The 13801-nt window shown below is 37.0% G+C and overlaps 1 protein-coding gene across 4 annotated transcripts in view; it reads right to left on the bottom strand.

The window, feature by feature from the left end:
* Nucleotides 1-682: 682 nt before the first annotated feature.
* The window catches only part of Wtap (WT1 associated protein), a 29840-nt gene continuing 16721 nt past the window's right edge, over nucleotides 683-13801 (bottom strand). For all 4 annotated transcript variants that reach the window (XM_047557698.1, XM_047557699.1, XM_047557701.1 and 1 more), the window contains exons 6-8: nucleotides 9631-9809; nucleotides 3495-3649; nucleotides 683-1933 (exon numbers count right to left, since the gene is read on the bottom strand). In XM_047557698.1, coding sequence (XP_047413654.1) covers nucleotides 1350-1933; nucleotides 3495-3649; nucleotides 9631-9809 — 918 coding nt within the window. In that variant the 3' untranslated portion in view covers nucleotides 683-1349. The remainder of the gene's footprint in view (nucleotides 1934-3494; nucleotides 3650-9630; nucleotides 9810-13801) is intronic.

Raw genomic sequence — 13801 nt, forward strand, 5'->3', positions numbered from 1 at the left:
TTCACAGATATGTCAACTAGATAAACAAAATATAGTAGTCATTTTCAGTTTCAATTGTTATAACTCCACTCCCAAGTTTCACCAGTTACAAATTTTGTCTAAAATAACTATTTTGCTTCTAGCAGAAGACATGTTTTATCTCAACCATATATGAAAAGCTACAGAATTCCAAAGACATATGATGCCTTAGTCCTTGATATTTAATGTGTAATTACGTTGGAGGGAAAAAAATGGAGCCAACTTTAGACTTCGTGATGTGATATATGCAGACATGTTGTTTGTGAAACCCAACAGTACTGGCCAATGTTTCAAAAACAAACATCACTAACTGCAAGGATACACTAACTGAAATCAGGTCACAAAAATAAATTGCTTTTCAGTTAAAACCTAAAAAATTCTTAGGTGACTATTTTCTTTAGACTTTTCTGTATTTTCAAATATTTTTAAATGATTATTTTTATGTCGGGAAGAAACATTAAAGTGTAGTCCTAAGCTTCAACTTCAATTTGCAAAAAAACACGACTTAATAATCATGTGCACAATCAAAACTGATGGATGGACATACGTAAATTTCAGCTTTGTGACATGTTAAAGGATAATGACTAGAAATTCAGCAATTCAATGAAAATGTGAAAAATATTAAACACACCCAAAACAAAACAAAAAAATTATACCAAAGATAAAGAGTTACAATAAAAATCTTTATTTAGGTTTGGTCAGTACAGGTAAGATATACTGGAGTCACAGAGCAATATGCATTAACAGGATACAACAGTTCATAAAAATTGAGTTAACTATGCACACAAATATCTTAAACATTCAGTCACCTAAAGAGAAAATGCACAGATGTATGGTGGAAAAAACTGTATCTAACACTGAAACTACTATAGGATTCCATCAACAAGTTCAACTTTTAGTGATAAAATCTACGGTACTGGGCAAACTTGGCAGTCATAAACCCACATCTACTCTAACAAGTTTGAATGGTGCAGAAGTATATAACAGCATGAGGAAGAATGCCCTTACACAGCACGGGTTCTAGAGACACAGATTTATACAGACATCATTGTGTTATACTTTAAGATTTCCATTTACAACTTCACATTAACTCATATAAAAATAACTTGACCCTACACAAAATGTCCTTTTAGCAACATTCAAAGTAATTAACTGTTACAATTTCCAAAGTGGCAGAGGTATTGAAGCAAGAAAAAAAAGGGGGGGGGGGGATCAAACAAAACAAAAACACACCCATAAAAAGGCAAGTTGTGACAAAGTATGCATCAATTTTCTGGACAGTATCCTCTCCCAAATTAAATGACACTGTATAAAAATTTGCTGGAAAAATATTACAAAACTGAACCCTGCACATTTACACTTGAGTCCAAGCCATTCTGGACGTGGCGGGAACCCACAGTTCGGTTACCTTTCCCACTCACTGCTTTCTCCTCTTGAGGGTCATGATTGGAGTCTGTGTCATTTGAATGGTGTGTGAGAGAATTTTCACTGCCCGTGGGAGAGTCTACACTTTCATACCCCGCACTGAGTTGGTTTACGTAACTACTACCTCCTCTGCCAGTTCTCTCCTCTGAGCTGTTGGAGGCCTTATTACCGTTCCCTGGAGAAGAAGGAAAGTCATCCTCTGTTGTGTTCCCCTCCCTGTGAAATCCAGACCCAGACGTCCTCTGACGGGAGGAGCTGCCATTGCTTGGTCCGTTTGCCAGACGACTGCAGTCTTTACTTGTGGTCTCTGCCTGTTCTACAGGTTCAGAAGATGTAGTCCTGCTGGTACTTGGGGCTGAGGTTTGAGACTGCTGCTGCTGGTACTGGGCCAACTGCTGGCGTGTCTCCTTCAGTTGCTGCTGAAGAACTAGAATGGTACTCTGCATACCTTCTACTTCTTCGTCAAGTTGAATGATGAAGTCATTCAGTTCTGTGCAAAGGAGAGTCAAACCTACTTTAATATCTCTTAAAACATTTAAGAATATTTCTTAAGTACCTGCCACAAAGCCAAGCAGTCAATAAATGCTCAGTAAGTAAAGAAATATAATTTGTTTTGTTTTTTAAGATAGTGGGGATTGAACCCAGGGGCACTTAACCACTGAGCTATATTCCCAGCCCTTTTCATCTTTTTATTTTGAGACCAGGTCTTGCTAAGTTGCCCAGGCTGACCTGGAACTTCAATTCTGCTTAGTGGCTGAGATTACAGATGTGTGCCACCACAACCAGCTAAGAAACAATGATGCTAATACCACATTTTAAATTTTTAAATAGCCATTCAGGAATAAGTCTGGGGGCAAACTGGATACTTCAAGTAATATATTAAAGTAACCAAGTTTAAAATGATTCAAGCCATCCTGCTACACACAACTGACTATAGCCTGAAAAACCTGACCCACATTTACCTGTGGGTTCACTACAGCCAATCCGCTTACTCCTCACCCTTAGCCAGTGTCTTAAATCTACAGTGGGTCCAGTCCTCAGGACAGTATGGTTCTTCAACCCTCCAAAGAGGCCTGTGCTGTTACCAAAGACTGCTCCACATGTAAGAACAAAACTCACATAAAATTCTACGAAGAGACTGTTAAAATACACATGTCCATTAAGTATGTAAAAGGCTTTGGGAAAACAAAACCCCTCACTAAGATATAAAAATCCCCTAGTTAACATGTTTACAAGTAGTATGAATTAACCCCATCCTTTTTTATTTGAAACAGGGTCTCACTAAATGGCCCACACATGCCTCCAACATGTGATCCTCTTTCCCTAGCCTCCAGAGTTGCTGGGATTGCTACCATGCCCAATTGAAAGGTAGTTTTAAAGATATTACTTGGCCACTGAGTCTCTTTGCAATTAACCACCATTATACTACTCCTCAGCTTAAATGCTCAGTTTGGCTATGTGCCTTTCTATTAATCCTCTTCACAAACAGGACAGAGAGCACTGGATGCAGCCACACTTGCCCAAAAGCGGATGGAGGATAACAATCTTGGGTTGGTAGCAAATTTAAATATTAAATCTCTTATTCACTAGGACCCAATAAATAATAACAATTATATTATTTTCAGATCACTGGAAATTGACAAACATTTCTAAGATTCACACTTAAGAGAAATGGTTAAAGATAGACCTTTCAGGGCTTGGGATATAGCCTCAGTTGGTAGAGTGCTTGCTTGCTTCATATGTACAAGGCCCTGTGTTCAATCCCCAGCACACACACAAAAAAAGACCTTTCAAACACCAAATATAATTTTTCATCTTAAAGTACTTTTCTAAAATTAAAAATTTCTTAGGCAATGTGTGCAATAAGCAATTAGGAGAGGGTTAAAAAAAATCCTAAAATTAAATAGCTGTTTGTTGACTTAACTAGAAATGTTTCATTCACAATTTTATATAACCAGAGAACAACATGCACAGAATCTAACCTATGTGATCATGCCTGGCAGTGTTTTAAAGCCAGTGCAAAGTAAACAAACTTTCCAAAACCCCCTTACCATCCTGACTGCTTTTAAGTTCCTCACTATATTTCTTCTGTAAAGCCAACTCTGCTTCAAGCTGTGCAATACGACCCTGGGACAGTTGCCTTCCAAGCTCTTGGTTTTCCTGGATAAGCATTCGACACTTCGCCATTAACTTTTTGCCTGTTTGGCTGCAAAGGAAAGAGCCAACCATCACAAAATGAAGATAAAGTTCTCTATAACCTTCTTTGAAAACATATACAGAACATAACTATTTCACAATAAATGCCACCCTATAATTACCATCTTCTTTTCTGGAACATGTCCATCTTCTGTATGTCAGTATTATGCCTATACAGTAGCAAAAATAAACCCTATACAGAAAGCACCCAAAGAGCCATTTTTTGTTTCTTTTACATCAATAATCTATTTTCAACCCAAAATATCATTTGAAATAGCAACAAGAAACACACATCTTGGATATACCAATATTAATAACACTCAGATCCTTATTAGCTTTATCAAACAAAAGTTCTTGAAAAGGTACATGCAGTAACAATCATAAATGTACGTTCTTTAAAATACCTATTAATGAATGGAAATATATTTATTCTTGCTAGAAAAACATATAGATTCCTCTTAGATTCTCTGGCACATCAATATTTCATACTTCTCAAGAATATATCTAGGGCTGGGATTGTGACTCAGTGGTAGAGCAACTGCCTAATATGTGTGAGGCACTGGGTTTGATTCTCAGCACCACATATAAATAAATAAAGGTCCATCAACAACCAGAAAGTATATATTAAAAAAAAAAGAATATATAAATTCTGTTAAGTGAAGCACTTTTAGTAACTATTTTAAGCCTTAAAACTCTTCCTGGGCTGGGGGTGCAGCCCTGGGCCTGATCCCTGCAGGGGGATTGTGGGGAGCGGTGCTTTTTTTCCACTCACTCTCAATTCCTCACTGAACTTTTTCTTCTCCCAGCCTGGGGATTGAATCCAGGGTCACTCTATTACTGAGCTACAGCCCCAAACCTTTTGATTTTTTTTGAGACAGAGTGTTGCTAAATAAATTGCCCATGTTGACCTTGAACTTCTGATCCTCCTGCCTCAGCCTCCTGGGTAGCTGGGACTACAGGCATGTGCCACTGCGCCCAGGCTCATTTAAATTTTTATATGATATATATATGTACACATACATACATAATGTATTTTTTTAAGCTGCCAAACTGAGGCATAAGTTTTAAAATTAGCAGCTTAGATTTTGTTGATAAAAGATCAACCAAGAGTCACAAAGATCAGGGATTACTTAGGACAAATGATACAAACATGGAAATATCTGCCAAATTAGGAATGCCAAACTTTCAACAGATCCATTTCCATAAGCTAGTGCCATATACTGTAGAACCTATAAGCACATGCACAGCAATTGCAGAAGTATAGTCAGAAGCCCTAATAACGGGTTCTCAATAACATGTTCTGGCTTTACTTCAGCCTCAGCAATAGTGATACAAATTAATATCACTTTTAAAGGTATCTGATTTAAGTATATAATTGTGATACTAACATTGTGATGTGGATAGGAACAGTCTGACATCCATCTCACTGGATTGAGTCCAAAGTGACCTTCTTGGTTAAAAATATTTTAATTCTAGTTCTTCTTTGTTCTAATAGGGCCTGCACTTGCCTGGTACATAACTTCTGAGTGCATCCAATTCTTTTTTTTTTTTTTTTTTTTTTTGGGTGCTGGGGATCAAACCCAGGGCCTTGTGCTTACAAGGCAAGCACTCTACCTACTGAGCTATCTCCCCAGCCCCTGAGTGCATCCAATTCTATCAAGACTTAGAACTTTAAAAATGGGAGCACTAGATAGGGATAGATAATTCTTATTGTATCAAGTAGTGTGGCAAAGTTCTTTTACCTATCACAGATTGTGTCCTAACCTAATATGATTCAACAAAAAGCCTGTAATTAAGTTTCCTTACAAAAATCTGTGGAACAGTAAAACCTAGTTTAATACTATTCAAATGATTACAGCCAAAACTCATGAGTTAGCACATGACAAGGGTTTTATATTTCAATCCTATTAGTTGGTGTTCTTCATTGCAACTGTAGCTCCAGAATTATCTCATTTTTCATTAGCATCCTCAGACTTAGACTCCAATGAACAAGCAACTAGAAATCAAACAATGAGGAAATAAGATATAACAATAACAACAAAGAGATATAATGAACACCACTGTCAAAGACAGTGGAGGGGCTGGGATTGTGACTCAGTGGTAGGGCACTTGCCTAGCATGTGTGAGGCACTGGGTTCAATTCTTAGCACCCCATACAAACAAACAAACAAATGTTCATCAACAACTAATAATCTTTTTTTAAAAAAGATAGTGGAATTCTTTCTACTTGGCTGCCAATGCTCCAACGACTTTATTTCTTGCAAAGTATACAGCACCGTTGTCTTCCAACTAAACTGAAAATTCTTCTGTATGAATTTAATAAAGATGAGGAAAAAAGAGCTGTAAAATACATTAATGACCTGACAACCCCATATAAAAACATCAAAAATTTTATTGCAAAAAAGATTTTAAAAAGTAACCTTTTTATAAAATGGCTGATCTAAGATAACACTATCATTTCTAAAATTAGTGATAAACACTAACGAAACCACTTTTTCTAACATTCTGTAATTTTATGTCATTTTTATTATCTCACATACAATTTGTGTGGTGCACATCACACACACACACACACACACACACACACACACAAAAGGCTTGGGGTCATACTCAGTGGTGGAACCTATGCTTAGCCTGTGAGGCCCTGGGTTCAAACCTCAGCACCTGTCCCCAGCAAAAAGGGAGGAGTGGGGTAGCTCAGTGGTAGAGTATTTGCCTAGCATGTGCAAGGCCCTGGGTTTGATCCCCAGCATGACATCACTAAATAAGTAAATAAAATGTTTGGAAAACAAAACAAAACATACAAAATAGATGAAAGCCAGGACTAGAGGTGCATGCCTATAATCCCAGCAACTTGGGAGGCTGAGACAAAAGGATTGCCCCATATAAGGCTAGCCTTGGCAATTTAGTGAAGCCCTGTTTCAAAGAAAAAATTAAAAAGGCCTGGGAATGTAGCTCAGTGGTAAAAGTGTCCCTGGGTTCAATCCCTGGTTCCAAAAATAGTAATAACAATAATAACTTAATTACTAGTGTTTGAAAGATGAATAAAAAGTCAGGGTCACTCCTTTCATTCAAATGTTTCTGAAGTAATTTTTAAATTACACACATAATTTGCAAAATCAAATAACTCACAAAACAAATATAATGGTAAATACTTGAAGAGAAGGATTTTAAAAAGGAATGAAGGAATGAATATTGTATATGAGGTGAAGGGAGCCAGGCAGGCTATTTTGCAACAATGTGCACATAATTACCTATGTGATTAAATGCAAACTGAAAACTGCCCAATACTAAAACATACCCTTTGACATACGCTGAAATACATACTAAAATGTATGCATTACATACATGAATAAAATATTTTGACTAAAGTGGACAATATAACTCAGGGCATCTTTCTCCCACAAAATTAGAGCAGAAAAATAGTAAAGTGGGGGGAAAAAAATACCATACACACACACAAAACCCCATTCTACTTGAAATCATACACAGTGGTTATTATTGATGGAGCATTATTTGTTTCAGATTAATGATGTATTTATAGTACCCGACGAACTTTGGCTGATAGCCTAATTTTACAGAAAAAAAAATTTATTAAAATAAATTATGCTTATTTAATAAAATGGAAATACTATGTAACCATTAGAATATTGTAATCTCTATGTTCTAAAAAATGCCCAAGAGATAAAAAAGGGATCTACAAGTCATTTGTATGTATGATATGATCACATCTGTTTAAAATCAATACACATAAAATGATTGTGTATGCATACAAATTATCTTGATGATATCCAAGAAATTTAACAGTGGCTACTGCTCCTAGAGAGCAGAATGTGGAAGAAAGAGGTCACATCCAGGAGTGACACTCACTTTTCATTTCCACCTTTTTCCAAGTGTTTCAATTTTACATACAAGCATGTATTATCTTGTTAATTAAAAGTTTAACAATAACATGAATAAAAGTCCACAGACCTCAAAGTGACTGTTACCTAAGTGGCAAAGAAAGATGCTGGCTAAATTTAAGTACATGTTATTTGATAAATTTTATGAACTACATTTTGACCTATTATAAATATACTTAGGCCATGTCTACTGTGATCTTAAAAGGCACAAAATAAATACAAAAGAATTAATGTGGGCACAATAAGCTAATTTCAAACAGATTCGGTTACTTACCCTCCAACCCTCACAAACAATTTTTAGAAACAAATTTCTTGCTTAACACAAATCACCTCAACCCACCCTCTGCCCCACAAATTCCCTAAAGCACAAACATACAAGATACTTACAATTGATTTGAATGATTAAGAGAGAACTTAAGTCAACCTTGTTAAAACTGCACTTAAACGTTGGGACAAGCTGGAACATTTATCTTCCACTCATCTCAGACTCCATTATCACCAAGCGAAAATTCAAATTGGTGACTTACACAATGTTCTGACGAAAAAAATTCACCTCCAGGATTGGATGGAAGCATGAAGAAAATAATGCCTCATTTATCTAAATGATCAAATGAATTTGCTAGAAATGGTCACTATACCTTTTTTCAATTCACAAAATGTCTCAGTTAGGCCAGCCCATAGTTCCAACACATTATGTCCCCAATCTTCTGGCAGACACCCTGTGAGACTGTCCCACATTAATTTCTACTACAATATCCTGGGACAAAGTGTCAAAAAGTAACAAGTATCAAGTCTCCTTGTCTTTTATGATACCAGATGGAATAAAGTAGGTCTTTTAAAAATGAGATAGACTTTTCCTTCACTTTGAAGAGCACAGCAACAATTTTCCAAAATGAATCTGCTCTCCACAGCCCCCCAAAATTAAAATGTTAAGAATACAACAAAATCATAGTATTCCTTGAACTTAAAAAAACAGAACCAAAAAAAAAAAAAAAAAACTAAAAAAACAAAACAAAACAAAAAAAAAAAAACCAACTATTCCAAGGCACATTTAATTTAATATCAAGAGTGTAATACAAAAGGCCCAAATACAATGAAGGAACACATTCCCCCATTAACACCAACAACAATGCTCTTTTGACATGTGCCTGTTGAATGGGATGGGGTTTCATAAAGTTCACTACTGGAAAAAAATAATGCAGTGAGTCTCATCACAGCCAATATCCTTATACAATCTAGTTGTGAAATGAATGTTTATAATGCTTCAAACAGTTTAAACCTGAAGTTGGATACCACACCTTCATGTTTATACAGTCCTCAGTTAAGATTGTCTAGTTTTTGCAACCAAAGAACAAACCATTGATGAAAACCGCATTGATTTAAGGCTCCGTTATGTGATATAGAGCCCTAAGCTAAATGGTTAGATATATGCACTACTTGTATGGACATCTGTTATTTGATTTTCTCGTGACTATTAAAGTTGGTTCTCAGCAAAAAACCCTTTAACGGCAAAATCACCTCATTTGAGTTTTGACCCAGAAGTTCAACAACAATCACGAAGTCCACAGTCTTATTGGCAAAACTGATACACAGTGTCTCTAAGTCATTATGCTCAAGGTTAAGAGCGATGCATATTCCGTTTTTACATTTTACTGGAATTTTACATGTTCAATTCATGATTTTAAATCTCTAGGTTTTCAATCCTCCAAACTGTCTGAAGACACAGTGTGCCACAGACTTAAGACTTCTGTTTCTCCCTCTATTTTCTTCAAACAGAAACATTTCTCAAGTGTCTACATGTTCTAGAAGGGGAATTTTTCGGAGATGGCCTCTTCTTCGGAATAGTCCGACGACATCAGGCCTCAGAAGCAAGGGGAAGGGGAAGAGAAAAAAGCTGAAACACAAGGTTCATCGGGTAAGTTTTACATTAACCATTACAAGCTGCACGGTATAAGAATGTGGCCTTTTTTTTTTTTTTGCTCAAAAAGTCTGAGTCTTGGTGTGGAAACGAGTACTTGGCTGTCCCACCACAGCTGTCTTGTAGTGGGACTGTCAGGGAAGTCTTGACTGGGGAGTATGATTTGTTTACCTATCAGGCGTAAACTTCCAGGCACTCAGTTCATTTTGGGCTTGTTCCAGTTTGTCTTTAGTCTGTTCCAGTTCGCCTTTCATTTTTAGGAAAAACAAGTTGATCGCTGGGTCTACCATTGTTGATCTCAGTTGGGCGACACTCGGCTGCTGGACTTGCTTGAGGTACTGAATTTGAGTCTGTGCAAAGCAAAAGAAATAATTACTACCAAATCAAAGAAAACATAAAATGATGGGGGAAATTCCCTTGCATTAACTTGATTTACCAGTTCATTTATTAAATCCCTGTCCCCTTTGATCTTAATACTTTTTCCCTAGGGGGGAAAGGGAATAGACTGATGACAAGGTGACAAAGTGCATGAGCCCAAGGCCCTGGCTGCAATCCTTGTACACACACAAACCCACTAGAAAAAGCACCAATTATATTAAAAAGAACCATAATTAAAGATTATTATTCCTGCAAGAATTGTGACCATCTGACTGCGTCTCTATTCGGGACTTTGAAACAAAGCCAGACAGTCTTATCATTGCAAAAACAAAACCACCACCACCTCGCGCGTGCGTGCACACACACACACACACACACACACACACACACACAAGGCTATATTTACTACAGATGCTCACATACACTAAAAAAGGGCAAAGTTTGAAATATTAATTACAAACGACCGAGTGGAGCCAAGTGGGGTGGCGCATGCATGTAACCCCAGCAACTGGGCTGAGGCAGGAGGACAACAGGCTCAAGGCCAACCTTGCCAACTTTAGCAAGACCCTGTATCAAAAAATAAAAAGGGCTGGGGGATGTAGCTCGGTGGTATAGCACCTCCTATGTTCAATCCCCAGTACCACAAAAAAAAAGTCAGTGGAGTCTTTGATTACTTGTTTTATTCTACATTTCAAAAATCATAAATTCCCCTCAAAATATACCAGACATGAGATTATAACTTAAAAACATTTGCATTTCTAAATTTAAAAACATACAGTACATATAGTTACATAAGTTGGCATCATACCTTTCTAAAAGCAAAATTCCATAGTACCTTAAGTCAAAGCACATATCCTTTTTATTTTCCTTCTGTACAGATTCAAATCACTGAATTATAAAGTTGGAAGTTAAGTGACCTAGTCCAACTGTTCAAGGATACAGTAGGTCACTGCCAGAACTGTGACTGGAACTCTAGTTCTTAGGCCTCCTGGCACTCAGCGGAGAGGGGCTCCCACCATTCAAGAACCCTCTATTTGCACATGAAAACTTCAATTTTGACTACAGTTGATTATTAGTATTTAATTCATCACTTTCATCGTCCCAAAGTAGAAATGGTTAAAGATTCTGCTCCACACTAAGGCTGTTTTTAAACGGGATGAAGGTTAAAATTTCCTACCAAAGCTTTAGTACAAAGCATAAACATAACTAAGTGGACTGGGAATATATTTAATCATTATTTCATTGTACAAAAGAAACAATGTTGGGCTGGGGATATAGCTCAGTTGGTAGAGTGCCCGCCTCACAAGCACAAGGCCCTGGGTTCAATCCCCAGCACTGCAAAAAAAAAAAAAAAAAAGAAAAAAAGAAAAAGAAAAAGAAACAATGTTTACCTTAATGCTGATTTTTAAAAGTTAGTTTATTTGAACAAAAGAGTACAACTTCTTATTCAATATAAGTCAACTACTAAGATAATTTAATACAGGAGGAACAAGGCATGTCATATAGTATAAAATCACATACTAATATCACAGATTAAAATGTGCTTTCTAAGTCATGCAAGGTTGGCAGGCAGTAGTCACAGCTACTCAGGAGGCTGAAGCAGGACTGTCTGAGTCCAGGAGTTCAACCAGCCTAAGCAAGAGAGTAAGACCCAATCTCAAAAAAATGAAAACCAACAATGAAACAAAAAAATCCCCACCTCCAAACATAGTTTCTACATAGTTGCTATATTTAGGTTTGCAAAATTCCAACAGTTAATACTTTTTGTCATGAAAAGAAAGGCAAATATGACTAGAATAAATTCCACATGCTGGGGAAGAAATCACTGAGTGAAGTGCTTTTAAAGTCAGTTTTACTCCTATGCTATTTTGAGTTGACTGGCAAAAGACTAAATGAAAAATAGGAAAACCACTGAGGATAGCGAAAACAATGTTTATTTCTACATAAGGAGTTAAACAAGTTTTATAAGAATCCCAAGAGAGTGGGCTGAGAGTGTGGCTCAGGGGTGGAGCACTTGTAAGGTGTGGCCTGGGTTCAATCTCCGGCACCACAAAAAACAAAAAAAGCTTACTTATGTAACTATCTAATACAATCCTTATCAATTTTCTTCCATTCTCAAGAAGGAAAGGGGGAAACGCTTCTGCTGAAGATTAGTCCCTCCGACTATTTAACTTGTCTTCCTCCTATTTCCCTCTGGAACCTTATTCCCACATTTTCTACCTTTTAAATTCTGTATCTCTAAACACCCACTTAATAGTTCGTATAGAACCTATACATTTTCCGAAGTGTCTCATCTTACACTTTCTCAATCTTGCGTAATAATCACTAAGTAATTCCCAGTGTTAACTAAACCTAATTTAAAAAATAATTTTAGTCATGTATCTTTGATATATCAGCTCTTACTCAAATCATTGCAATTTTTCTTTTGCCCAACCCTCAGCTAAAATGGGACTCACCAGAGTAGGTCACAGTATCCTAACTGCCAAATCCAAACAATTTAAAATACCTACTTTAGGCTGGGTACAGTGACACACACCTGTAAACCCAGTGGCTTGGGAGGCTGAGGCAGGAGGATCCCAAGTTCAAGACCAGCCTCAGCAACTCAGAGAGACCCTGTCTCAAAATTAAAAATAAAAAGACTGAGGATGCAGCTCAGTGGGTCTGTGTCCCTGGGTTCAATCTCTGGTACCAATAAAAAAACAAAAATTAAAGTGCTATTTTTCTGGAACTAACTTTTGCCTTTGACACTATTAGTCAATTTCTTTACCTTTGCGGGGGTGGGATGGGATTGCATTTCCTCAATTTTCCTAACACTATACTTTTTAAAATTTGATCTTTTTTATAGGCTCTATTTTAATAGCATGATTTCTCAGTTATAAAAAAGACAAACCTGAGATCCAACTGTGATTCCTTCCATAATCGTCCTTAGTGCTTCCCCAACAATACCTAGCTGATCAATCTGTAATGATTGTGCTTCAAAAATATCTATCCTATCCTCCCATTCTCTATCACCAGTGGTTTTATTACCTCTTTTGAACTCCTCCCTCCTCCTTGGACTATTTAAGAACTTACCATATGGTTTTCTTGTTGCAAAGAAAATCTATGTTCCATACTTGAGCTACAGTGATCAACTTAAAATACTAATCTGATCAATCACATAAATTTCCTGCTTCAAAATTTTTCAGTGGCTCCCTCTTACCCAGAATAATATTCAAGATCCCAAGTTCTCATCTCTTTCTTTTCACCCTCACCTGAAACTTCAATGTTACTTGCCACATATAATCCTGCCCTTTCCTTGTGGTTTTGCCCCTGTTGCCTTGTCAACAAAACCTCTCTCTGTATACAATAACTGAAAGAACTGGCTGCACCGTCCAAGAGAGAGATAAAAAAAAAAAAAAAAAAAAAAAAAAAAAAAAAGTGGCTGGAAAAGGTTGGTTCTACTTGAAATAATCTTAAAATCCAGGTTGAAAAAGTAAAAGGGTTATGGTGTACTGTCCACCAGGCGTCAACCAAGCATGATAATGATCATAACTGCCACTCTGTAGAAAAGCTGGAGATTCAGACATGAGTCAATAAAACATAGTCTAGGCAACTGGTAAAAAGTACCTGAACTATGATGTAAAGAGCAGAAATCAGGAAGAGAGAAAGAACTTAAGACACTGGAGCGACACAAGACATTACACCGTCCATTCACTCTCCCAGGTTACTTGTTAAGACAGTCATTACTGCTCACAGAAAAAAAAGGCAGCGGTGTTGGAATGGAAACTAAACTGAGAGAAACAAAAGGGTGAAAAGTGGAAACGAGTTGGGGGTGCGAATCACAGAGGCTACTCTTTAGTCAAGTAAGAAGTGAAAAAGTGCCAGGCATGGTGGCGTCTGCATAATCCCTGTGACAGGAGACTGAGGCAGGAGGATCAAAAGTTTAAGGCCAGACTGAGCAACTTCATTGAGTCTCTGCTCAAAA

Source organism: Sciurus carolinensis, chromosome 7 (genome assembly GCF_902686445.1).
Source record: "Sciurus carolinensis chromosome 7, mSciCar1.2, whole genome shotgun sequence".
Lineage (NCBI taxonomy): Eukaryota > Metazoa > Chordata > Mammalia > Rodentia > Sciuridae > Sciurus > Sciurus carolinensis.